This window comes from Macrobrachium nipponense, chromosome 32, assembly GCF_015104395.2.
Source record: "Macrobrachium nipponense isolate FS-2020 chromosome 32, ASM1510439v2, whole genome shotgun sequence".
NCBI classification, from domain to species: Eukaryota; Metazoa; Arthropoda; class Malacostraca; order Decapoda; family Palaemonidae; genus Macrobrachium; species Macrobrachium nipponense.
In genome coordinates, this window is record NC_061094.1 from 25,104,799 (window position 1) to 25,132,733 (window position 27,935).

The window sequence follows — 27,935 nt, forward strand, 5'->3', positions numbered from 1 at the left end:
TTTTTTTTTTAGATTTCAAGGCCTTCTTCCGTTTTATCTTATAAATGGGATAAATACTTATAAACAGAGTATTCCTCTCTCTCTCTCTCTCTCTCTCTCTCTCTCAGGGATCAATCTTACGGCCTATATGTTTCTCATCTATATTAACGACATAGCAAAAGCTCTGAGTAAATATCATTTAATTCAGTATGCAGATGATTCTCAGATAATAATATCTGGAAATATTAATGAACTTGAAGATTTACTGAACCAAGCTGAAGTCGCTCTAAAAGAAGCAAAAAAATATACTCAAGTGAATGACTTAAATGTTAATGTGAAAAAAACCCAGTGTATATTTATAGGATCGCGCCAGTTAAGATCTAGATTACCTTCAAACGTAACAATATTTTTTGGTGAGACACCTGTCAAGCCATCTCATACGGTAAAGAACTTGGGCGTCCTTATGGATCAATATATGTTATTCGATCACCACATCAGTCACATAACAAAAAAGTAAATGGTGTCTTATTCTTTCTCAACTGCGTGAAAAAAAGGTTAGATCAAACATCTCGCCTACCAATAATAGAGTCGTTGGCCTTGAGCGTAATCAACTACTGCAGCAAAATCTGGGGAATGACAACTAAAGAGCAAATATACCAGGTTCAAAAAGCTCAGGAATTTCGCAGCTAAAATAGATTATGGCGGGGCTAGAATATATGATCCTGTGACACCAATTTTGAAAGAGTCAGAATGGATAAATATTGAAAATAAAATAACCTTTGACCTCTGCTTGTTTACTTATAAAATTTGCAATCATTTAATACCCGACTGGCGTTTTGATTTCCCCACTGTGGACGATGTACAAGTAAGACCTACTCGTCAGTCGAACGACCTCTTTGTAAGACGAAGAGCTACTGACATGGGAGCTAAATCAATATCGATTAAGGGACCAAGGGTCTGGAACAACATTCCAACTAATATAAAGATTGCACCTTCAATCAAGCTTTTCAAAGAGAAATTAAAATCACATTTCCTTGAAAATAAATCATAGTTAAGGAAATAAAACAGGAACTTAATTATAAGTGGCTTGCCTTCTTCCTGAGTTTTTAGTCATGGTCAGTGGTTTTTTATCACAGTTTTGCTGTGTTGAACTTTTGTTGAGTGGGTCATTTTGTTCAGAAAGCGTGTTTGTGTATTGGTTCGGTCTCAATTAATGAAGATAAAGTTAGTTTGGTGTCAGGTCGCAATATTAAGTTGTAATACCCTTTCAGCTTTCACATCATTTTTGCTTTTAACAGTCATCTCATACTTGGTCTCGTTTTCGTACTTTGATCGTCCAGTGTTGTGGATGTGTGTTTACCCAGTTATGGGTATCATTAGCTTATTACTCTGTAACGGCAATACCTATGTGTTCAGATTTTTAAGATTTTAAATTCTAAAGATTTTAAGTTCTAAGAAGTCACAGTTTGTCAATAATTGAACCATTTTGTACTTTTCATTATTGTATGTTGTAAATTTTGTTTTTTCTATTTGATTATACTTATCACTTGTAGCAACACTAGCATATAAGAATTTTAGGGCTAATTTAGTATAACTCAGATGTTGTTGCAATATGTTTTTGCTATCTAGCAATATGTAGTATTTAAAACGTCAAATCCCCTTTTATCATGTATACATTTTTAAGTATGACATTGTAAAATGGAAATAAAGTTTTTGATGTGAATCTCTCTCTCTGTCTCTGTCTCTCTCTCTCTCTCTCTCTCTCTCTCTCTCTCTCTCTCTCTCTCGGCAATTCTCAGGAGTCCGCACGGTTCTACTTTTTGAAGCGTTGTATTATTTCCCTTTAATGCTAGGAGCATTTATCCTTTAGCACAGGTTCGAGAAATTATAACAAGTAAACTTTAACCGGGGGAAACAAAGGCATAGTTAAGTAAAAGAATAGTTAAAGGAAATATTTCTTTTGGTAGTAAATATATAAAACAATTTTGAGGAAACACGGGCGAATATACTGTACATTAAGTATTCATAACGTTGGAAATAAAAGAAGAGCGACTGAAATTTCATGCATTTGTATGAAAATAGAAAATATCGTCAAGACAAAAAAATAAAATAAAAGAATAAGGAAGAAAAATTACCAACAATATCAATGATGCAAAGAGACATGAACGGATTCTTAATTATAGGAATGGCAATATTATGACGCTAATGACAAACTGCAACCATGATACCGTATGTCTCTTCCGGGCTTAATTCTTTAGATTCTTCTGTGGGTATATAATGATTAAATGCCGCTGTTTTAAGGACAAATAAACCTAATGTATTAGAAAGTATCACTACGAACTATCTTAGTGGGTCCTGCCTCCACGCTACACTACAGTTCGCACTTAGACACTTCTGAAACCTGTTGTGCCGCGCCATAGAAATAGATCATTTCCTACACTTATTTGACGCTTAGTAATCTGGGCGCAGCTAAGGAAGGATGAGGGACTAGTAACTGTTTTTTTTTTTTTTTTTTTTTTTTTTTTTTTTTTTTTTTTTTTTCATCTGTCCATCCACCTGTGGTGTTTGCGTATGGTAACACTGCGTCTCGGGCTTTACATGTGGTTACATGCAGCGTACATTCAACAATAATAACAATATCCTATTTCGAATATTAACGGTGTAATTCGCATACAGTACATTATTAAAACACTTTTCAGTTGCAAATGTACACCCAGATATCCTTTTATTTACCTAAAACTTACACATACTGTAACTATTTAAAGCCCGGGACGCAGTGTTACCATACGCAAACACCACGGGCGGGTGGACAGATGGAAAAAAACAGTTTACTTACAGTATCTGGCGCCTCAAATCGCTTTTCAATTGTGATAATCCTTACCTAACAGGGGTCATCTTCGGTACACTACAATCCTCCCGAATCAATGGAAAGCGAGACAAAAAGTTATCAAAATACCAGAGTTCATAGAAGGGGAGGACATGTGCCTCATTCGTCCTCAACAATAAGTTGAACCTCATTCGGGGAATATGCGGACGACAGAGATCTAAAACGGCCTTCTGTAAAAGTACTGGATGTGTAGGAAGAGGAATACGTAGCCAGAATGTTTACAAGATCAAATGTTATCTGTGCTCTTCCGTGAATAGTACTGATATTGCGATTTAATGTAATTCATAAAATTATAGTATATAATCGTTATTTTATTTTTAGCATAATGTTCACTGTTACTGGGAGGAGAGGGAATAGCTCTTTTGCCAATATAACTTAATCTTTACGAAATATGGGCAGGACATTTGTTCTTGAAGAAAAGATAAAGACTCAAAAGTGATTTATATCAAAGGGGTCAGATACTTATCACATTATGGACAAACCAGATTCACAGAGAGTTCATGGTTCACGATAACCATCCAGCGCGGAAAGAAAATGGTCTTTGATTTTGCTCTCGCTCAAGAAGCGCATCCACTGGAGGTCCCGATTTTGGCAACAAAACGAAAAGGGTGTTCAGAGTGTATTGTTGTCTTCTGCGTCGTCTGTGTTCAACAGCTGGCCTTTGCGTGGATCACCTCTGATGGAAACCATGACGATCTCTGTGGGTCTTGCGTTACGCGCTGCTTCGTAGCCTCCTGTGCTGGACGCGCTCACCAACTCCAGCCCTTGGCGCACACAGCAGTAATGGAACAGTTTCAGTAAGTCCTTTCGGAACCTCTGACTAAACGTGCAGTAGATAATAAAGTTCACAGAAGAGTTTATAGTGACGAGGAGATTGCTGAATTCCTTCAGCTTGTGAATAGCGACGTTGGCTATTTCAAGAATGTTCAAGACGCAGGCCAAGATATTGCACAGGAAGAACACTATGACGACGGTCAATAGCATGAGGGCCAGTTTAAGTTCTTTTCTCTGTCGTCTGCTGAGAACCCTCAGCCCTTGGTTGGCGGTTCGTACCTGCGGAAGAGAGACGAATGTACGTTCAGTACTATTCACCTTCGGCAGGACTTTGCTAGTGATAGATAACTATAATTCGAAACATTTCGAAAAGCATTTGCTTCTCTACATATTTATGATTCCTCATCGATGGGGGCACAAGAAAAGGATGAAAATCATACTTCGGGAATTGACATAAAGAAAATAAGATTTAGATAATAAATTTGGCTGCTTACAAAATATTGGTTTTGCAGATAATAACAATCTCTCTCTCTCTCTCTCTCTCTCTCTCTCTCTCTCTCTCTCTCTCTCTCTCTCTCTCTCTCTCTCTCTCTCTCTCTCTCTCTCTCTCTCTCTCTCTCTCCAAAGAGAAAAATTAAAATTGAATATCTTACAAAATTACATAGAATTAAAGGAAAGAAGTCTAAAGTCGGCGAAGGTTTCCAACTGAGGGAAGACTTTCTCCTTTGAAGGTTCTCTTCAGAATACCTTTGCTAGCCGCTGTATTATGCTGATATAATAGCCTAGATATCCAGTTTTATCTATTTGTAAACATTTTCCACAAAACAACATTTTTTACACCTTCTTTACTTGCAGGTTTCATTATTCAGTTTCACGACAGATTTTGCTCAGCGGAAAGTTCTTGTTTTTAGGTGAATTAATAATTACAGTAAGTATAAAGGAAGTTGTACGTTTTCATATAATACTACATACATTATATGCATGAATACAAACCGCAGATACCAAGAAACTGAATACGCACCTCTAGGTAGATTTGACAATTTAAGATCAAGAGACTAAGGAATGGTACCAAATACTGGACAACCAAATACATCCAGGTGACGTACACTTGCTGATAGAGAGGGTTTTGTCTTAGAGTCGTTGGTTTAATGACGAAGTAAGTCTTCCCGTCCTTCTGATGCTCCTGTTGAAGATGAAACTGGGTTTAGTTCTCTGAAGCATAAGGACAAAGCGTTTGACGATATTTATCATTAGAAATGCAAGAAGTATACCCACTTATAGAAGACATATACAGGCACTTAAAGAATATATGTATATATGGCGTCCGGTGTATGCGTCTACAACAATTCACCTACACCAGTTCGTCTACAACAATTCACCTACAATTAAAATTCATTTATAACAATTCATCTACAAATACAATTCAACTAACACAGATGATCTACAGATATAAGTCATTTATAAGTAAAATCATTTTTATTTGGTTAATAGTTATTTCTTATTACCTTTTCGGTTTTCTTACGTGTCTGGTTTAATTCTGCTCAGCTTTTGTTTAAATGTCTTCATTTCCATTAAGTTTAGTGATTAGCATAAAAAAACCTTTATTCACACATTATTGTTTTGTTAAGATTTTACTTAGTTTCTATATGTTGCTCATTTTTTATATTAAATATCAGGTTCAAAGGTTCCCAGGGATAATTAGATTTTCAAAGAGGTAATTAATATTTTTATTCCATAAAGAATACATTCATGTAATGCAATGAATCACATTCAATAAAGAAAGATTTATTCCATAAAATTAAAGTTTAATTTCACAGAAATTCCATAAAAAGAGCCATGTGTAGATTTAGCCATTTGACGAATTCTCATAACGGTTTTCGTTGCTTCAGTCTCCGCGGCATCCATTACGTGATTATGTCCATGCACAGTATTAACAAATCATCGTCCACTGTTGTCAGAGGAGCAAGGCACTTGATTTTGTGACATTGTTCACACTTCCAGTATATTGTTGCTCCATTTTCTCTGTTTTTGTAGAATATGTATCCACAATGAACTAACTTTCTCTTTCATTTTTTTCCGATTCGATAAAATGAGGAGAGGCCATTGTATAGCGTTCGAGTTTTCCAAAACAATAAAAGTAAAAACAATCTAGATGTAGTAAAGATAAAGGTTGAAGTAACAAAGAAACTTAACTATACTCTAATGTCTAAATTACCATATCAGTAATTTAGACAACATGGAGGTTCAGTTTTAATGGGTTATTTAATGCTAATAGTCTCTCTTTCGCCAAGATTTTTTTTTTATCATAATTTCTAGGAACACTGGTTTGTAGATGATTTGTGTCAATAGATGAATAGGAGTAGTAGAAATGTAAATGTAGATGAATTGTTGTAGATGAGAGAGAGAGATATTTATAAGTTTTTGAACATTACGTACGATAATTATATAATATATACCATCCTTTCGCTGTGGAAGTTTAGAAAACACAAAAGTCGTTTTTGTCAGTGAGGAACTATTTAAAAAGTAATGCAAGAGAACTACTGCCTAAATGTCAAAGTAGAAATAAGTCATGCGTCGTAAAGCATAGTATTATTAACGACAGGGATGGCTCCAAGGGGACGGTTGGGGGGTGGGGGGGGGAGAGAAACCAAATCCTCCCTCAGTGTTCCTGACTGAGTTGGTCAAATCCTGACAAAGTTGAACCGTCAAAAATGGCCAACGATAATATTTTGTTGGATAAAATGCCCTCTGGATACAAGCGCCATGTCTGTGCTTTTTCACAAATTTTCGGTAGTCGTCCCCAAATAACGGGCCTACACGCGCGCGCGCGCGCACACACACACAACACACACACACACACACACACACACACACACACACACATATATATATATATATATATATATATATATACATATATATATATATACATATATATATATATATATAATATATATATATATATACATATTAAGCTACAAACGTCCTTTAATATCTAATTTTCTCTACCTCGGAATTAATATATTTTCATATGTGTTAACCGAAGGGGAATTTTTTAGTTGATAGGAAATTCGTCGGCTCATGGGCACGAACCACGGAGCTAAGAAATCAGGACGTGCAGTGAAGCACTTTTAACCACACGGCTGTCACGATAGGTATAAGATAACGCTGCCTCTCACCTACAAATCCCTTTCGCCCTCAGTTATTCGTTGTTTTGGAGTCGGCATCAACTCACCTCGACCTCGATAACTTTGTGGAGCTTCTGTCGCACGTAGCCATGAGTCTACATGCGACAAAAGCTCTACGGAATTATCAAGGTCGAGTTGGGTTGATGCCGACTCCAAAACAACGAATACCTGAGCGAGACAGGGATTCGTAGGTGAGAGGCAGCGTTATCTTATACCTCTCGTGACAGCCGTGTGGTTAAAAGTGCTTCACTGTACATCTTGATTTCTTGGTTCCGTGGTTCGCGCCCATGAGCCAACGAATTTCTTATCAACCAAAAAATTCCCCTTTGGTTAACACATATGAAAACTATGAATCACGGTGATGTGGTAAGACTCACATATGTATATATACTATATATATACATATATATACATACAGATAGATCATAGATAGATAGATAGATATATGCATAATTATGTATGTATATACATAAAGTATTTATATATGCATACCAGCATATGTATATGTGATTCTGGATAAACAGTACTTAATAGCAGATGTAATAACTTTATTCATTCATCCTACTTATACATAATTATTTCAATTTTGTAGTCAATATTCTGTGACTAATGAAGATTACTTTATGATTAATATGGTTTTTATTTTTTTAGTCTTTTACAATATCAATCAGCACTCAGCAGGTCAAACGTTCATAAAAGAATTCAAGTTAGTCAAACCTCAACATTAACTGATTCGAGTTGGTCAAATTTGCTTTTACAATCACCTCCCCCCAACCCCCAAAACCCCACCACATACCTTTGGAGCCATCCCTGATTAGAGAAATGGTCTCATAAAGTTTCACCATGTCCAAGTTTTGACATATTCACTGTCTTTCTGAATAAAATTTCCAAATTAAAGTGTGAGGTAAAATTTTCATGTACAGTACATTACCAAATACATAGAGCAAGTTCGTTCTCCCAATTTGTAAAATTTCGTGTTTTGAATGAAAGGAACAAAAGATTTCATGAGTGCTGTGGGGTCGTCTTTTAGTTCTATTCTACCACATAGGGAAACTTGAACAACTAATCTTGTGTTGCGTTTGCTAAAACATTCAGCATGAGTTACATTTTACCTCCAGTTACCCAGAAAATGGTAAATACCAAATTCTATTATCGTTACGCTGGCTTCGCAAGATTTATTTTTAATACTCAAAAGTCGGAGCTTTCTTAGATAGTGACTCCAAAGGATTTTTCGGAGGCGTTACTAGGATTGATATTTCTTGGTAGTCATTATCTTTATAATATTTGCAGTCTTTTGTTTATGTTTTTACGGTTATCACCAAAGGCCTTTGATAAATGACAATGTAATCACTTTTTTCTTATTCACAAGAGACCATGGTTGATGAGGACCTCTGTAGCTTAAGAGGAGATTTAGGAAGCAAACACTTGCCGGAGAATATCTTGTGTCTTCTCACAGGTTTAGCTCAGAAACCACGAAGTTATCAGTTTTAGATAAAAGCAAAAATTGAGAGTTTGAGACAGAGAACAATACTGGGATGGGCCTTTCATATCTTTCATATATGTCGTAGCAACGGTGAAGAACAAATAACCATCAATCTAAGATTATTTTCAGGGTATTCTTATCTAGAAAAATAATAGGAGCAGTTATTGTAAGTGTTAACTATTAACGTTCTATTGATCAGGACGTATGGTTAGAGATGAAATTATATAAAAAAAATTATTTATATATAAGAATTATTTGCATGTTTAGTCTTTTTTTTAATGTTGAAAGTTCCTTTGCGTGATAATGTAAACGAAATGTCGATGAATGCAGTCTAGAAGAGATAGCTTTGGCTTGCATCCATGACATGTCTCATTTTCTTATACTTTTCATTCCGCATTATTTCCACCTACCATTTTCAAACATCGTTCATATTCTCCAACTGCCCATTACTTTTACAGAGTCTGTCTCTGCCCATCGGTCTACTGTCCTCACTCTCTTACACATTCTCAGGCACCGTCCATCCTTTGAGACGTGAAGTCTCAAACATTTAATCCATACCCAGTCATTTATAGGGGGAGGGGGGGTCGTTTTTCCCAAAACTGGACCCTTTCTTCTATAAATGCCATTGCATATAGCCTATAGGTATACAATAGATGAAATACTTGAAAATGTCATTTTAGTTATATTAAGAAGAAAAATTGGGCAAGCAGTCTATGCCCTTCTACCCGATTAGATGTTATTCAAAGTACTACTGAATTTGGTTAACAGAATTTTACTTATAATGTTGAAAGTTTGCACTGAAATTCAAGAATATTTCTTCAGTGTTATTGATTGATTCATTCATTATGTTAACAATAGCATGCATATTACTTTATTTGCTGTTATGTTATATACTTTGACTTAACAAAAAATAACGATTATTTATTACTTTATAAGTACAGTTCAGTGAAAAAGATAGTCACAGGAAATATGGACTTCCGGAAATGATCCCCCTCCCCCTCCCCCTCCCCACTCGGTACAGACCTGAATTAGTTGCCAGTAATTCTCTACACCCACATGCACATAAGTTTTTATTTAAAGGACATAAAACCAGTCTAAGAATCTACTGTCTCGGAGACGCCGAGCCCTTCTTGTTAAGGTGAAGGACATCTTCAAGACTAACAGTAATCCCAGTGCATGAGTTGCCTGCTGCTCTCAGCACTAACTCCCACAGATGCATGAATGACTACTGTTGTACAAAGGAGTGACTGACGTGAAACCTCAGTGCAACATCGCTACCTCCCCAGCCATCCCAAACCCCATCCCTCCCCATTCCCATTGGGGAAGAGGCATCGGTATTGAAAATGGATACAGCAGTCTCTCTTTGTGTAAAGTGTGAAAGTTACCAGATGACAAAGGTCATGTAGCCCAAATGATGCTATATTTTTATATATATATATATATATATATAATATATATATATATAGATATATATATATATATATATGATATATATATATATACAGGCGGTCCCCGGGTTACGACGGTTCCGGCTTACGACGTTCCGAGGTTACGACGCTTTTTCTTAAATATTCAATGGAAAAATCCGTCCTGGGTTACGACACTTGTTCCGAGGTTACGACGCTGACGCTTCCGACGCTCCGAGTTAACGACGCTTTTAAAAAACGCATACTATGATAAAAATCCTTTATAGTTTAGCACAGTATATTAATAAAAATAAGTTTCTGGTTAGATTACAACAAAAATTTTGAGATTATGATGATTTTCGACACTTTTTATGTTGTATTTTTCTATGTTTTTTAGTGACGCCTCATATGCGGAACTAGTTTCCGAGTGAATGAATACATACTAGTTTAATATAACAGTCCAAAGCGCAAATAATGAAAAAATCATTGCTTGTTTCCAGTAATAATAACAAAACGAAGTTTCTGGTTAGATTACAAACGCAAATTCCAAGTATCCAAAGAGAGACATTATCCAGTAATTTGATCAGAGAGAGAGAGAGCAGAGAGAGAGAGAGAGAGAGAGAGAGAGAGAGAGAGGCGTCCTTCCGACGCTCCGAGTTAAGGACAGAGAAGTGTTCGTTTCGTTAAACGGCCTCTGACTCATGCCAGTAAATGTTTTGTTGATACTAATAATATAAGCCTATTTAAAGATACGTTTACTTTAATTAGTCTATATGATACGTAAATAGTAATCAACTGTTCTTGTAGCCCTCAATATTTGGCAAAATCGAAGTATCCAAAGAGAGACATTATCCAGTACGTAATTTGATCAAGAAAGAGAGGAGAAGAGGCGAGAGAGAGAGAGAGAGAGAGAGAGAGAGAGAGAGAGAGAGAGACGCTTTGGCAACAATGGTCTCGGGGGTTTTTATAGCTTCCTTCTGCTTGATGATCGTGGATATTGTAGAAGGATTTCGACCATACTCGTTTGCCAAATCGACGCGATACGAACGCCACGTTCATGCTTTGCTATAATTTCATGTTTTGCTTCCATCGAAATCATTTTCTTGGGTTTTTTCTTATCACCTGCTTTGTCTTTAGCTTTGAGACCCATGGTTAATAATAAAATAGACAAAATAACACGAAAAATAGGCGCAAATACAACGAACTAAACAACGACGTGTTAACATGCAGCACCAACAAACAAACAGACTGAACGCCATTTATCGTCGCCTATACAACTACACTCATCGCAAAATCGTATCTCAAATATTTCGTTGTATATCAAAGCTTGTATTTTCGCAAATTTTCTGTTGTATCTCAAAACATTCGTATATTAGGGCAATCGTATGTCAAGTTTCCAATGTAATTTGATCAGAGAGAGAAGAAGAGAGAGAGATCGAATGATGGGGCGAGAGAGACGAGAGAGAGAGAGATAGAGAGAGAGAGAGAGAGACGCTTTGGCAACAATGGTCTCGGGGATTGACGTAACGTTTATTTTCTGAACAGATAGGACAGAGAAGTGTTCGTTTCATTAAACGGCCTCTGACTCATGGCAGGAAATGTTTTGTTGATACTAATATATAAGCCTATTTAAAGATACATTTACTTTAATTAGTCTATATGATACGTAAATAGTAATCAGCTGTTCTTGTAGCCCTCAAGATTTTGCAAAATCACTCCAGGTTGTATATAAAACTTCAAGAATGTAGTGTCACCAGAGGATTACAATAGTTTTTACCTTCAAGAACCAGCATTCTTTTATGAAAATAACTCCAGGTTGTACATAAAACTACAGGAAACAACATGTATGTAACCAAAGGATTACAAGTAAGGTTTTTATAACTTTTTATTAGTTTAAGACATATTTCCAAGCGTCGTTCCGGCTTACGACGATTTTCGGCTTACGACGCGTCTCAAGAACGGAACCCCCGTCGTAACCCGGGGACTGCCTGTATATATATATACAAATATGTATATATATATATATATATATATATATATATATATATATATATATATATATCACTTTCACAAATGACCTCAATAATGCGGAAGGTTCAAAGGAAGAGATTCTTTATTCTTAAGCTTCCGGAGGTGCGTCTACCTCCATCTCCAAGGACCCAGATATATAATTCCTCCTTTGAACCTTCCGCTCTATATATATATATATATATATATATATATATATATATATATATATATATATATATATATACATCGAGCTACAAATGTCCTTTAATATCTAATTCGCTCTACCTTGGAATTAATATAGTTTCATATATGTAAACCGAGGGAGAATTTTTTAGTCGATAATAAATTTGTCGGCTCACGGGCGCAAACCATCGAACCCAACAAATTCAGGACGCACAATGAAGCCTTAAACCACACCGCCACCGCAAGAGGGTATAAGTTTATGGCGCCTCTCAACTACAGACACCTGTCGCTCTCAGGTGTTCATTGTTTTGGAGTCGGCATCAACCCACCTCGACCGCGATGTCGCTGCTGCTGCGGAACCGTATGCGGTACCCATGCACTGCCTGCATCCTGTCTCGCATAAGCGGCGAAGTCGCTGTCTATCCCCAGCAGCCATCGTAGATAGGTTGACTATCATGTTGTCCAAACTAAGAGTTATTTGTGCATTTGAAGCAGAGGGCTTACAGAAAAGCCAACTCGTCGTAAACACTGGGTTCACCCATTTAATGCCGATTCCATATGTGGCCACTTCTCGTGCCTTAGTATTTCGCCTATTTCAATCCATGCTTTCTCTTAGAGTTTTCACAATATTCTTTATCACTCTTTTTCCCAAGTGCTGGCCTTGCATGAATGCATTCAATGAATAAATCAACGTCAAACATCTTAATAGTTGTAAATGCAAGTGGTTCAGGGGAGCGCCGGATGCGGCGTAGCCGTCTGGTGTGACCACGTGCATAGAACTGTTTTCCCACGGCAACGGGGGGTGGATGCAGCGTTGCGGCGGTCCGGCGCTAGCGGAGCATGCTGCGGCACAGTGCGGCGGAAATGGCAGCGCCGCACTGGTGTGACACCTCTTATTGGTTTGTGTGTGATATCACCATGTGCGGTGCCGCATACGGTTTCGTCGCAGCGGCGATGCCGCATAGTGTGACGCCGGTTAGGCTTCACTGTGCGTCCTGAATTTGCTGGGTTCGATGGTTCGTGCCCGTGAGCCGACAAATTTCTTATCAACTAAAAAATTCCCCTTCGGTTAACCCATATGAAAATATATTAATTCCGAGGTAGAGCGAATTTGATAATAAAGGACATTTGCAGCTCGATGTATGTAGTATATGAATCACGGTCGGTAATGTGATATGACTATATATATATATATATATATATATATATATATATATATAATATATATATATATATATATATATATATATATATATATACGAGACAGTCCTGACCAAGGGTTTTTTTTTACATTTTTATTATAGTTGCTCTTTCTGATAAGCCGTTCCATTATTAACGAAAAACTTTAAAACCAAAATAGTATAAATTATGCTTAATGAATTATTCTTGTCGTTATTTCGCCACTTTCTAAAAAAAGTCAGTTATTAATAGAAATGTACAACATACACTTAACATTGCAATGACAGCGATTTATAAACCAAGACCAAAGGTCCACACTAGACCTCTTATCTTTTTCAATGTTTCACCATCACTCACGTGCTACCACTGAGTAATAACTCTGCTGGCATAAGGCCGGCTTACTCTAATCCAATTAGATAACTAACCGATGGTTATCAAGTCAGCTAAAATTCCCAGTAACGTTGTATTGATACGATGACCTACAACTGCTGTAGGAACAATATTATATAATTAATTAATAAAAATTTGGCTGGAAATAGAGCAAATTAGAGCGGTGACAGAAAAATCGAAATTAAATCATAATTGATAATGGAGGTTTAATTAGAAGAAGTTAAAAAATTAAAACGTGGGAAAAACTTTCATTTGGCGTGTAACAGAATGAGTAACATCTGCGCGTGACGTATATTATTATGTATATAAATATAGAATCTACTATTCATTTTTACCAGATTCATATTAAATTGTAATAGCCACAACGCCCTCTTAATTTCTCAAATTCTTTTCTCCTTACAGGATACGTTTGTCACTACAAAGCCTTGAACTCCAACTTCAAAGAAATATGAAGAAATCATGATGTTCGGTAGCGGGAAACGAACCCGTGATACCATAAGCACGACGAGGTGACCTTGTCGACCTGACCACAAGAAGGATAAAAGTCTATTCACTCTCGTACTTACATATATACCTGTCGTTTTCAGATATATATTTATTAGAGCTGGAATAGACCCATCTTCACCATCGTAGTATAGTATGCAATCGCTTTTATTGTAGAATATACATTAAGCTACAAATGTCCTTTAATATGTAATTTGCTCTACCTAGCATTAATATATTTTCATATATATGTTAACTGAAGGGGAAGTTTTAGTTGATAATAATTTCGGTGATGTGATCAGACTCATATATATATATATATATATATATTAATATATATAATATATATATATATATATACATATATCATATACATATATATATATATATATATATATTAATGTATATATACATATACATATATAATAATGTATATATATATATACTATATATATATATATGTATGTATATATATATATATATATTATATATATATTATATATATATATATATATGCTTGTGAGATCCATAACGTGGAGGTTACTGTTATATGTATGGGAGTATGTATGGTATAGGGATCAGTAGCCACAACCTACAGCAAGGCACCGCAACTCACCTCGTAGTAGTGTTCCCAGAACCTGGGAAGATTGTAGAGAACCGAGAAGAGGGAGGCGGCAATCACCAGAATCCTGGCGCGGCCGTATGTCACCAAGGACCTGAATCGAAAGGGCAAGCAGACGGCCACGTACCTTTCGACCGTCAGAATCACTGTCAAGTAAATGGATCCTGTGCGAGCTATGATGCCTAAAGGGAAAAAGATCGGGAACACTTCTAACAATCCATTGACATACCATGATATACTGTTCGTGTATTGGCCTATTTCAATCAGACCGAACGCTAGGACTGAAGTTATGATCACTAACAAGTCGAACGTAGTAAGCCCGAGCAAGCAACAGTTGATTGAAGAACGAACGTTGAGCCTGAAAAAGAGCATCAGTCTTAATGTATATGGCCAGCCTTCCTATGCAACCTTCACGGGTAGTAGCTCTAGTAGTGCTCGAAATATTTAGAAACAGCCAAAACTCAAGAAACGGACAAAATTTACATCTCCTGTCTGTATTTCATGATCGTAACACGTAAGGAAAAGTACACACTCTGAGCAGGGAATCATTCATCACAAAAATACGGTATCAAAAGAGATTATAATATCATTAAAAGGCCGCGTTCAGCCGCCGGTTCCCGTCTGTTTACAGTTCACCAAAATACCAAAATGTCTCTGGTTCATGCAAGCGCAGGCGTTCGTGTGAAGGAATAAATTCAGCTCTTAAATAATGTCAGCTGGGTTCTTGAAAAATACAAGTGGCAGAATGAGATGCTTCACCGAAGTGCAGAAAGAATTCTCTCTCCCTCCTGCGTGTAAACTATTAAACGTTTTTACTTCGCAGAGCCACGAAATTTAATCATGACTTGAATAACGTCCGCCGCTGAACATCTCTGGGGCTCTGCCGATGCACTTCTCGCCGCCATCTTTAGATTAAGTATGTTTGGATACTGACCAGCCCTAGTCAACTACTTTTTGCTCCTTCCCGTGAAGAAGACATGATTAAGTAAACGCTCTGAAAGAAGTAAATATCCAGTTAAAAGACATAAACAATATTAACAGAAGAAACCATACATATATGGAAAATATTATGTTATGTTTGCAAGGATGTGGTAGTGTAGAATAATCATACACAATATGAGGTGCGTTAATATAGAAAAAATAATCTGGATATGAATACTATTAATCACGATCAGAAACCTCTAATATCTGATTTATAAATAATGGAATTCAGCTTGAGATTACTTTTTAATTTATATGTGCATTAGTTCATAGTTATTATATCAAGAAGAAAAACTAAGTAGTATGAGAACTGGAATTTTCTTTTTATTCTGCGTAAACTCAAAGTCTAGCTTCTACCCAAAGAACAAAGTTATTAGCTCATTATACAATATAAAACGAAATGCAGTACATGTAGTAAGTAATTGATACATGTATATTATATGAAGTAGCCAGCATGCAAATTTAATATATGTTGGAGATTGCGTGAGTTCTAGCATAGGAGAAGTGACCTACGCCATATATTTTTTTTCCTTTACCTGCAGAGAATGACGATAGAGATAATATTTCCGGCTAATCCGAAGAGTCCGATAATCGTCAGAAGTAATCCGTGAACGATGAACCTGAGCAACGGCGAGGAAGCTGCGAGGTGGGTGAGTGCATCGTACTCGTCATAATCATAGATGAAGGTTCCGTTGGGATCGTAATCTTCCGAGATGATGAAGGAGGAGGAGTTGACGTCGAAATCCTCTGTGACGTCGATTGCGGTGACTGACTCCAGGGCCATGGCTGGTTCGGTTTACCTGTCCCCTTCCTCGACTGCCAGTGGATCTGAGTGTAGAAAGTCATTTGCAGACATTATAAGATCATAAGGTTTTGCCTTTGGGTATATGGAAGTTTCATATTCAAGCCTAGTCAGAGAAACCCTGATGAATTCTTAAAGACCGGATATTTGCGAGCGACCTTGGAATTGAAAGATTGAAAGAGCCACTTCGTGACTGCTGTCCCTTAAAATATGTGTATCTGAGTCTACTGTGGAAATAACTAAAGAAGCTAAAATAATTGCAGAATGATCTTATTTGGATAACATCTCGTTTATGCCATTCCAGATGAGTTTGGTAATTCAGTTCATTCAGATCAATAATTCATCCTAAATGTTATACATCCTTTAAAAACAATTTCTCCCTCCTGTAAATGTATTGCCAAGAGCAGAACTCCCAGCAACGAACCAAGTGCTTTTTTGGGATTTCAGGCGCAATGGATGACTCTTCCTTGAGACACTTTGAATTCTTTATTGTCCAGGATAAAGCTCTTTAGGGTATAACAGATTTTGATACACGTCAGAACAAGACCATATACTTCGGAGATGCTTTAATATCTACGACACTTGTACAGCTAGTTGACAAATGCTTTTGAACCATGTAAATCTGTCTTACTGCGTAGCCTATAGCGACATCTCACTCTTATTTTCTATATAAGACTGGCATTGTTCTCGCTATCACTTTTCAATCTAGCGACCTAATACTAACAGTATTCAATCCCCACGACCAAAATATTTTTTGGAATGTTATTAGAAAATAATCAGAACCATTTTCCATGTACTCGGGCTCCTTTGCAGCGTCCCCTCGGCGCCTGTTTCTACCTCTGACTCTTCCGGTAGGTCCCTTCCTAAGCACTTGTTCACCTTCTCCAACTCTACAGTAAATGCCTCTCACTGCAAAGCGAATCCCTCATACGACCTGTCTGAGAACCTAGACCCATAACTTAATAGTCTCGTTAAACTATTTTGTAATAATAATGATAATAACAATAATGGAGAAACAAACCCCATAGTTTTGTATGACAATAAATATATGTAACATCTATGAGTAAATCTATACAGAGCTTTCGAGAATCTGTTCGACCCCTCTTTTTCGATCTCTCCTTTTCAATAATAATAATAATAATAATAATAATAATAATAATAATAATAATAATAATAATAATAATAATAATAATAATAATAATAATAATAACTTTGAAATCCAGACTGTAAATTTCAAAAGAGTTTTAGCTATTTTCTTTCCAAGCGTTTACATATTTGGACATAACAATTTGAAAAGTTAATAAGACAGAAAAATAGGCTACACGTAATGACCCCTCTCTTCAGTCATTTTCTCGTCAATGAGGGATTAGAAATATTCAGAGCCACTTTCCCTCTTGTTTTGACAAACCTAACTTATCACATCTACCTCCTCAGTATTCTAAGCAATAATCCTTCTGTTTTGAATCTAGTGCTCCATGGCCAGGCACCGTTTTAGGACATCAGCAGAGGATTTTCTCCTACCTCCTTCACTCGAGGCAGCCAGTGTACCAGATACGCCATACTTCTTCCCTTCACCGTCTTTTTCTACGACAACAATTCTTTGTTATTCCAGTCTCGTATTCTCCGATGCTTCCTTTTAGCATTCCTCTCCCTTCCTCTGCAAGTGCAAAACATCGATACTCCTTTCACTAAGATACCTGCTATATACGTATTCATGCCCGTAAATATAAATCAGAATAGAAATTTGCTGAAAGAGCAATCCAAGGTCTGGTGAACAGCACCTCACAACAGTGGTCATCTGGTGACTCTCACAAAACAGAGGTGTTCAAAGTTATAGCTGTATCTCTCATATCCTACAGGATCGAGGAAGTCGCCGTCATTATCTTCAAATGACGATTATTCGCCATTTGCAGGGCGTTTCATTTACCGAGCAGTTTGCAACCAGCAGCCCCTACCTTTCCAAGAATTAGTGTCCCAAAGCGTTTATGCACAATTGCGGCATTAGGTGGACGTGACTGCATTGATGTAAAAATCTGAATCTCTCTCTCTCTCTCTCTCCTCTCTCTTCTCTCTCTCTCTCTCTCTCTCTATATATATATATATATATATATATATATATATATAGTATATATAGAGAGAGAGATGAGAGAGAGAGAGAGAGAGAGAGAGAGAGAGAGAGATTCAGATTTTTATATCTAATACAGTCACGTCCACCTAATGCTGCAATTGTGCAAAAATGTTTTTTGACATAATTCTTGAAGAGCAGAGCAGCTCGTTGCAAACCCCTTGGTATACATATATATATATATATATATATATATATATATAATATATATATATTATATATATATATATATTATATAATTCCGAAATAGAAAGGAAGGCTCATCCGTGAAAGCTTTCCTATACACATTTGGAGTATAGCCCAAGACTTTCAAATAACCTTAATAAAGTCACAGGACTTCTCAACGTAAGCAATACAAATCAATTCCTTAAACAACGAGAGAGAGAGAGAGAGGAGAGAGGGTGACTCCTAGGGACGTTTTAGACAGGATGGGTGGCTGCGGCGCATTTCCACATTTTTGATCCTCCGTAGGACGTATGCATAAGGCAACGCAGCGGGTAACCTTATAAAAGCAGCCAATCCGAGTCGCCTTCAACATTCTTAGGATGCAGATCACGGCGTTATACTGGTGTATCTTTTCGAAGGCTCTGGCTTGATCGCGTATTCAATCAGGCTCATCGTCCTTATTAGCAATGACAAATTGTTGTTTTCGGTTACCGGCTCCAACAGCAGCGTTATGACTGAAGGTGAATGGAAGCTTGCGGGCATCAACTGCGTTCCATACACACTGAAGACAGACGGCCATTGTTCCTGTCCACAATTTCAGGTTCAAGTGAAGCAGAGACATGTCAACTATACAAGAAACGACGCGAATATTGACAGGTGACTTCCATGAAATAAGTCACGTCCATTTAAAAGTTGATCCAGCTAAAGTGTTTGCTCTATTTTGTCAATATGCCTTAAAACGAAGTTGTTCTAATCACAATTTACACCTTAGAAAATTCTGATTTGTAAGTCCTACTTCAAACTTTTATATTACGCTTCATCATTCTGGTTAAGAGCGTGAATCGGATATATTCCGACATGCTCCAAAATGCAGTTCTAAATCTCGCAGTAATGTTCGTCATTCCGAAAAAATGAATATATTGACTCTATGCGGGCACTTTGAAAAGTGATTATGCAGTACCTTTAAACTGACTAGGCTAAAGTATCATCTTGAACACCGATCAATGTAGTACAGTTGGTAATTCCAGAATAATATATTTTTATACATCTGTGTGTATGCATATATTTATATATGTACAACTTCTGGGTTGTTGAAACGTATTTTGGGATCAAATGGCTAAGCACAACTCCGTTTGTTTTTTGGTATCCATTTATATTTGGGAAGGCTGGTGGGGGGTAAGCCAAAAGCTATCTGCCTACAGATCTGGCAAATGCGTCAAACGCCCCTTCACTCAGCTACATTACCATCTTAGGCTGATTGCAGTTTCCAATGATGGGCAGTAAGTCGAAACATCCTTACACCATTCCTAGATATAGTATGTTTAGCTCTGTAGCATCACTGGTGACATTCCACTAAATTATAACTTTCATTAAACCTCAGTTTTGCCTGCAGTCCTTACCTTACAGTCCTTACAGTTCGTTCGGGTTGCCCCAGGTCCCTCAGTGTGAGGCGCCTCTAATGTCTACCAGAGAGTTGCTAGTACATCTTCCGGTATATTTTGCATCTTCCAATCTTGGATGGTCTGGGATGCAGTTTAGATATTTGTCGAGCTTATTCTTAAACACATCTACGCTCACTCCTGATATATTCCTCAGATGAGCTGGCAACGCATTGAATAGACGCTGCATTATCGATGCTGGTGCGTAGTGGATTAATGTTCTGTGTGCTTTCCTTATTTTTCCTGGTATAGTTTTGGGCACTATTAATCTACCTCTGCTTGCTCTTTCTGATATTTTTAGTTCCATGATATTTTCTGTTATTCCTTCTATCTGTTTCCATGCCTGAATTATCATGTAGCGTTCTCTTCTCCTTTCTAGACTATATAATTTTAAGGATTGTAGTCTTTCCCAGTAGTCTAGGTCCTTAACTTCTTCTATTCTAGCTGTAAAGGACCTTTGTACACTCTCTATTTGTGCAATATCCTTTTGATAGTGTGGGTACCATATCATATTGCAATATTCAAGTGGACTACGAACATATGTTTTATAAAGCATAATCATGTGTTCAACTTTTCTTGTTTGAAGTGCCGTAACAACATTCCCATTTTGCTTTACATTTTGCCAACAGAATGGCTATTTGATCATTGCATAACATGTTCCTATTCATCATCACACCAAGGTCTTTAACTGCTTCCTTATTTGTGATTAGTCTCATTATTGTAGGTCACACCTCCCTATATGCATATAGCTTTCCTTCTCTGTCTCCATAATTTATTGATTCAAATTTATCAGAGTTAAATACCATCCTATTTACCTCTGCCCAATCATATACTTTGTTAGGTCTCTTTGTAGAGCGTGTTCCTATCTTCATCACAAGTAATTCTCTACTTATTCTTGTGTCATCAGCGAAACTACTCACTACCGAATCCTTAACATTACTGTCTATGTCTTCAATTCATAATAACAAACAATATTGCAGCTAGCACCGTACCTTGTGGCACACCGGATATTACCTTGGTTTCATCCGATTTCTCATCGTTTGCAATAACTATCTGTTTTCTGTTGTGTAAAAATTCTTTAACCATCTTCCTACTTTATCTACGATATTGAGTTTTCTAATTTCTTTGCTAATATATTATGGTCTACTTTGTCAAAAGCTTTTGCAAAGTCCAGATAAACCACATCTGTTTCATTTCCGCTTTTCATATTTTTGAATATGTTCTCACGGTGGACTAACAGTTGGGTTTGTGTACTTTTCCGGGTACGAAACCGTGTTGTCCTATATTAACAAATTATTTTTTATTAAATGTTTCATAATATTTTTCTTCATTACCCTTTCATACACTTTCATAATATGTGATGTTAGACTCACAGGCCTATAATTACTTGCCTCTAGTCTTGATCCACTTTTGAAAGTTAGGGGTGATATATGCTAATTTGTGCTCATCATAAATCTTGCCTGTATCTACACTTTGTCTTAATAATATTGCAAGTGGCTTTGCGATAGAATGAACTACTTTCTTTAACAAAATAGCAGGGACTCCATCCGGCCCTGCAGCAGCTCCATTTTTAATTTCATTAATTGCCTGCACAATATCAGCTTCATTAATTTCTATGTCAGCTAAATATTCACTATTTTCGTCCCTTACTTCTATATCATTATCTTCATTATCTATTCTAGGGGTGAATTCTCTCTTATATCGTTCTGCCAGTATGGTTGCAAATTTCCTTTTTTTCATTCGTTTAATCTCCCTTCAATTCTCAGAGGGCCTATTTCTATTCTTCTTTTATTCATCTTCTTCGCATATGAGTATAATAGTTTGGGGTTTTGCTTGATATTTAATAGGGTTTTTTCTTCCAAGTCCCGTTTTTCATTTTCTTTTGATTGTATAATCTTTTGTTCTGCATTTTCTATCTTACTTTTTAGTTCTATAACTTTCCATGCATTTTTTTCTTTTGCAAGACCTTTTTTTCCACTTTCTGATTTTCTGGAACAAGATCCTTCTGTCTCTTGGTATGCATGAAATGATGTTTACTTTTCTTCTTCGGTATATATTTATCCACTATTTTCTCCAATATTTTATATAATATCTCCGTATTTACCCTTATGTCATCACTTACGAAAATGTTATCCCAATCTTTGTTTAATTCTTCATTAATTTCTGACCATTTTATATTTTTACTGTAGAAGTTGTATTTTCCATATCCTTCCCACTTTTTCATTTCTTGCTTATCTCTATTCTTCATTGCTTTGGAATGAACTGTTAATTCTATGACATTATGATCTGAAATACTCGCATTATAAACTATTATTTCTTTAACATAAATTCATCTCGTTCACAAATACTAGGTCTAAAGTATTTTCCTTTCTTGTTGGCAGGTGATTTATTTGTTGAATGTTGTATTCTAGTAGCATATCTAATAGCTTTTTCAAATTGCCTCTTATCTTCTGCACTACTATTACTCTCTTTTTTATATGTATAAGTACAACCACAGTCTCCTATTCGTTCTTTCCATTCTACGAAAGGAAAGTTGAAGTCACCAGATAGGAGAATAGTCCAGTCCTTGTGATTTCTACATATATCATCCAATTTTTCAATTATTAAGTCAAACTCTTTAGTATTAGGAGGTCTATATATTACTATGTTCATCAATTTTTCAGATTCAAATTCTACCGCTATTAGTTCACATTCTGAGTTACTATATTTCTCATATATTTTTCCTTGTTTTTTGTCTTCCCATATATTGCGGTTCCCCCTTGATTCCTATTTTTTCTATCTGATCTATAAGTTTGGAACCCTTTTATTTGATCATCATTCCAGTCTCTTGGGAATACCAGGTTTCACTTATATTCATTATATCTATTTTCTTTTCATTTTGGGTTAGTTCTTCTAAGTACTCTATTTTTCTTTTTGAGTTACTCGTAACTAAACCCTGCGCATTCATCACTATGATGGTTTGCGTGTTTTCTCCTTCATAATATTGGTAGTAATAAGGATTTTCCCATGTCTCTTTCCTGTTCTGGGATGTTGTTTTTTTTCTTTTTTTCATTTCCAGAAATTCTGACATTAAAAAAATCCAACTTTTCCATAATATTTGATCTTCCTCATCATAATTATTCATTTTGTGTCTGAATCTGCAATTTTCTCCGTTTCTGCAATATCTTCTTGCATAATAAATAGTTATTATCTCTTGAGTAGAATTTCGGAGCTGATGCTTTGAAATTTTTTGCTGACACCTCCGCATATCTCATTGGTGGTTTGCTTTTCTCTTTTACCTGATATTCTTGATTTCTCTCTTTATTTGTTTCTTTCTTATTTTGGATTTTATTACTTGGTTGGTTATTTATTTGATTATGATTCATGGCTACAGGGTGCATATATTTGCATTTTTTGTCGAACTTACATCCTTTTCCTTCTTTTAGGTTTTACATATTTTTGGATGCAGATCTCTGCAATCATCCCCATAGCCATCTAAGTATGCACATTTACCATATATTTCATAGTTTTGACATACCTTAGGATGTTTGTAGTAACATCTTTCTCCAAATCTGCAATTCCCTCTTTTCAAAAGGTTGCAGATTTTGTCTTTCTTGTCTATTTTTTCCTCTTTCCCGTCATTGTGTAGATCTGGGTAGAGCCTCTTCGGGATTTGCTTTTCTGTTGTCATAATCGTAATTTATTTCTTCGTAGGTATGCTGCTTTATTGCCTCATATGTAGTATCAATGAGTATCTCTGCATCCATACTTTTATCTTTGTTCTTTGTTTTCCTTATTTTTTTCTGTCATTTCATTTTTGTTTACTTCTCTTCCGTTTTCCTCTTCTTCTTTTCTTCTTCTTCTCTTCCTCTCTTCTTCTTCATCCTCAACTATTTGTACATTCAATCTTGATTAATAACATTGTCTATCCATGATAGACATGTTGAACAAAAAATTCTTGTATCTTTTCTCAAATCTTGCATTACCTCAGCACACTGTGGATGGGTCGGAATGTTGCATGCAGCACATTTTCTGATTAGGTTTTGTGGATTGACTATGCTATACCAAACCTTACACAGTTTGCATGCTTTTGGCATTCTTTTTCCTAATGCATCAATTAGGATATTCACAAGATTCACCTTATTCATTTTCTTTGTCGGAATATGTTGGTTTATGTATATTTTCTTTATGAGTCTCTTGACCACTTGGATTTTATTTGGAACTTCTTCAATTATTTTCAAGATGTTTTCATTAGATTTGTTCCAGTTTGAAGGATTATATCCTTCTAATATATCTATGAATGCTTTTGTATCTTTTTGGTTAGGACTGTTGCTGATTTCATAGATGAGAAATGCCAGTTCCCTTCCTGCTACCTCATCGTATTGCGAATCGCCAAGCAAGCTAAATTACGCCACCTTTTCCCGCAGTTGGAACTTACTGCCATCTTGTTCTGATTCAGTATTACACTTGTTAAACTAACTTAGAAGACGCTTTATCCTACTATTTTCACACTAATCTTATCACCGATAGTTCACGAACACTTCTAGATATTTCTCAAATTCTAGTCGTATGTTAAACTTGTGATATCTGTTGATTAATCTGACTTCACGCGGGTACGTCTCACCAAGCAAGATGGCTACTAATTTCATCAGTAGACCATACATCCTGCCTATGTGAACTCTCTAGTGAGACTGAGAGTTTCCAGCCCTGTGATTGGCTTATCAACAGCCATTCAGGAGCATCGTAAGGGACAGGCCCTAGACACAAGATGCACGGCTGATGTGAATCTACTATAGTGACCTCACCACTAGAGGGTTACTGATAAACTCAAGAGCTTTACCCTTGTGGCACCAGCCCCATTCCAAATAAGGAAAAGAGATAATGGATATATATATATATATATATATAATATATATATATATATATATATAATATATATATTTAACCTTTTTCTTCCTAAATGGGATGCTAACACAAAGGGACACCCAAAATCCCTTACCCATTTTCAGCACATTTATGGGATGGGGTTGCTAGCCTAATGCCTTGTCCTGTCCAGTGAATGTCACAGGCTCTTATATGCCTACAGCATCTGGTTTTCCTTGATAACCACCTGTCCAGTTAGTGACCAGAACGAACACTGTCCAATTTAGCTGATGTAATGACCAGTGGTTCAGCAGCGTATTCATGGTCCAGTGGATATGACTGCCTCATCACCAGCAACAGGCCGCGAGTTCAGTTCCAATGGAGCCAGAACAATTTGGTTAAATTTCTTGTCCTCTGTTGACCTGAGTAGTTGGTAGACTGTAGTGGATTGCAACTAGTGGAGAAGGGCATGGGGCTAGCAACCTCATCCTAAGACTTGCTGAGAACTGGAAGGGTAATATCGTATGTAGCCACTTCCATTTAGAGGATAAGTTTTATATATATATATATATATATATATATATATATATATATATATGTGTGTATGTATATATGTATGTATATATATAATGTATGTATATACTGTATATATATATATATATATATATATATATATATATATATAAGTATATGTGTGTGTGTGTGTGTGTGTGTTTATGTATGAATGTATGTATGTATATATATTATGATATATATGATATATATAATATATATATATGTATATGATATATATATATATATATATATTATATATATATATATTATATTATATATATATATATGCATATACATAAGCGCGTGTGTACTTGTAATTACCACTGAGAACAGTGAGGGGTATAGAATTCAGGAATTTTGAGGGAATTGCCTCGAAGCATAGATAAGAACAATAACTGATTTAAGTTCAGTTGCATTTATCAATGTCAAATCATGACATCCTATACATCTATATTGTTTAATCAGTAAGCTACACATATGGATATATACAACGCACACACGTATACGTATTATATATACACATATATAGTATATATATGTGCGTGTGTGGCAGGATAATCTTCTTCATAGGGGAATACTTAGTGCATCTAAAGCGTATAGCTTTGTTGTGTTAACATGAAATCTTATCAAGAGAAGGAAGACCACACGTAATGCGAAACAATTCTCAAAAAAAAGTACTCTTCATACATAAGTATATATATATATATATATATATATATATATATATATATATATATATATATATAAATATATATATATATATATATATATATATATATGTGTGTGTGTGTGTGTGTGTGTGTGTGTGTGTTTACATATATACGTGTATATAATATGAACATGTATATATACATAAATGTGCATGTGTTAATATATAAATATATATATATAAAGATTAACACAGCAAAGCTATAGGCCTTAGGTAACTATACGTGTTCCCTTGTAAAGAAAAGACTATCGTGCTAAGTGTCCTGTAACCTTTAGATAGTAAGGAAACGGATGAAATTTAATATACACACTGGACTTGGAAACATACGAATTTCGTCATTCTGTCTGTAACTCATTATGTAAAAGAATTCCTGTAATTTAGAGGAAATTAAAACATGGTCTTAATGTTTGAACATAACTGAATATGGCTATTCGATATCAGCTCTCAATTCGCCTCCAGATAACAACAATGGCCATCAGGCAGACGACTTTGCTATGAACAAAAATGTGATTTGAAACTTTCTTGATATTTCCAGTCTACAAAAAGAAAACCGTAAAAGATTAACATATTCTAATTTCAATCGAGTCATGTCTAAATCTACGTTAAGATTTTATAAATTATGTTAGTTACTTACAGAAATAATAAAGACGGTTCGACTTACCTTGAAAAATCATCACTTATGATGTATTACGGGGAAAAATGTATCACTTGGAATGATTTAGTGCGCATATTCACACATATCGTAGTATATCGTTATCTTTTTTTATCTTCATCCCATGTTTACCTATGGTTTACTATTGTCTTGTAGGGATGTCTATTTTAGCATCTGACACTGGATTCACGAATCTTTTAAGCGCATAACATATTTTTAAAAAGGCTTAGATATTAGAGCACTACTCACTGGATATCGGAATTCATCTTGATAACTTTTAAATAATCGAGCCGGTAATGTACTTTAAATCCATTCCTGCGAGTCAATTGAGATTACCACTTTTGCTCCTCATGAAGTTGAAAATCGTATGAAAAGCCACAATCTCGCCACGCCATAAAATGCAAATTCGCCAATATTGCTGTGGCCTGAAACACTGTCACCAACTCTCTTAAGGGAATCGATCACTGGGAACATGCGTTGCTTGGAGAATGAGCTTCGCCCACCGAGCGAGCAACTCGTTCTGAGGCAGCCAGGACACTTAGAATGCTAACCAGCCCACCGAGACATCAAGGCTATACGACTCTCGGCAAAGATAGGGGAGGACATAACAAATCTCAACCAGGTCATACCTCACGTGCTCTATCGCACACGGAATAATATTTGGCGCTCCTGGTTCATGAGTGTTGGAAGCAGCAGAAAAGTGGCTCAGCCACTGTGGCAAAACCGAAGCTCCCTTCGTTGTCAAGAAAAAAAAAATTAGCAAGTAAAAAGTTGATTCCGTATCCAGTCTCAGACTCTTTAGTTACAAGAGGAATCAGTTAACAAACAAACTGGAGATTAATGTCAAGGTCATACCTGCATTGCACTGCATATCGGTATACACCTGCCAGATCCGGAAGTCACCAAAAATCAGAGGTTAATATTTTGGCCGGGGCTCTCGGACCATACATCATCGACACCCTAAACAAATTCTAAGGGAAAAAATTAACGATTTTAGTCATTTTGCTTAAGAATGTCGTGCGGGATTGTTTGATTTACGTAAAAGAATTATTTTTTGACCTGAGAAGAAATTCTTGATCAG

At 36.1% G+C, this 27,935-nt stretch overlaps 2 protein-coding genes across 4 annotated transcripts in view; both read right to left on the reverse strand.

The window, feature by feature from the left end:
• The window catches only part of LOC135207281 (4-hydroxyphenylpyruvate dioxygenase-like), a 203,555-nt gene that overhangs the window by 134,210 nt on the left and 41,410 nt on the right, over positions 1-27,935 (reverse strand). The gene's annotated exons all lie outside the window — the stretch shown is intronic.
• On the reverse strand, positions 1,922-27,825 carry LOC135207278 (FMRFamide receptor-like). 3 transcript variants are annotated; one of them, XM_064238942.1, is made up of 5 exons: positions 27,710-27,825; positions 16,102-16,393; positions 14,579-14,942; positions 4,662-4,823; positions 1,922-3,919 (listed from the first exon to the last, which is right to left on the reverse strand). In XM_064238942.1, the coding sequence occupies exons 2-5, from the start codon at positions 16,347-16,349 to the stop codon at positions 3,479-3,481; spliced, it is 1,215 nt and encodes a 404-aa protein (XP_064095012.1). In that variant the 5' UTR covers positions 16,350-16,393; positions 27,710-27,825; the 3' UTR covers positions 1,922-3,478. The 3 variants fall into 3 exon arrangements, with proteins under 3 accessions (XP_064095012.1, XP_064095011.1, XP_064095013.1); XM_064238941.1 differs by lacking the exon at positions 27,710-27,825 and adding an exon at positions 26,864-27,474; XM_064238943.1 differs by lacking the exon at positions 27,710-27,825 and adding an exon at positions 26,864-27,490 and having other exon boundaries at positions 3,780-3,919; positions 4,747-4,823.

Bases quoted from the DNA above. Each gene is read 5' to 3' on its own strand.
- LOC135207278 (XM_064238942.1), bottom strand. From the start codon at position 16,349: ATGGCCCTGGAGTCAGTCACCGCAATCGACGTCACAGAGGATTTCGAC. The intron at 14,943-16,101 runs GTAAAGGAAAAA...GCTCTTTTTCAG, and splicing joins TCTATCGTCATTCTCTGCAG to GCTCAACGTTCGTTCTTCAA. The intron at 3,920-4,661 runs GTGCGTATTCAG...TCTCTTCCGCAG, and splicing joins ATTGTCAAATCTACCTAGAG to GTACGAACCGCCAACCAAGG.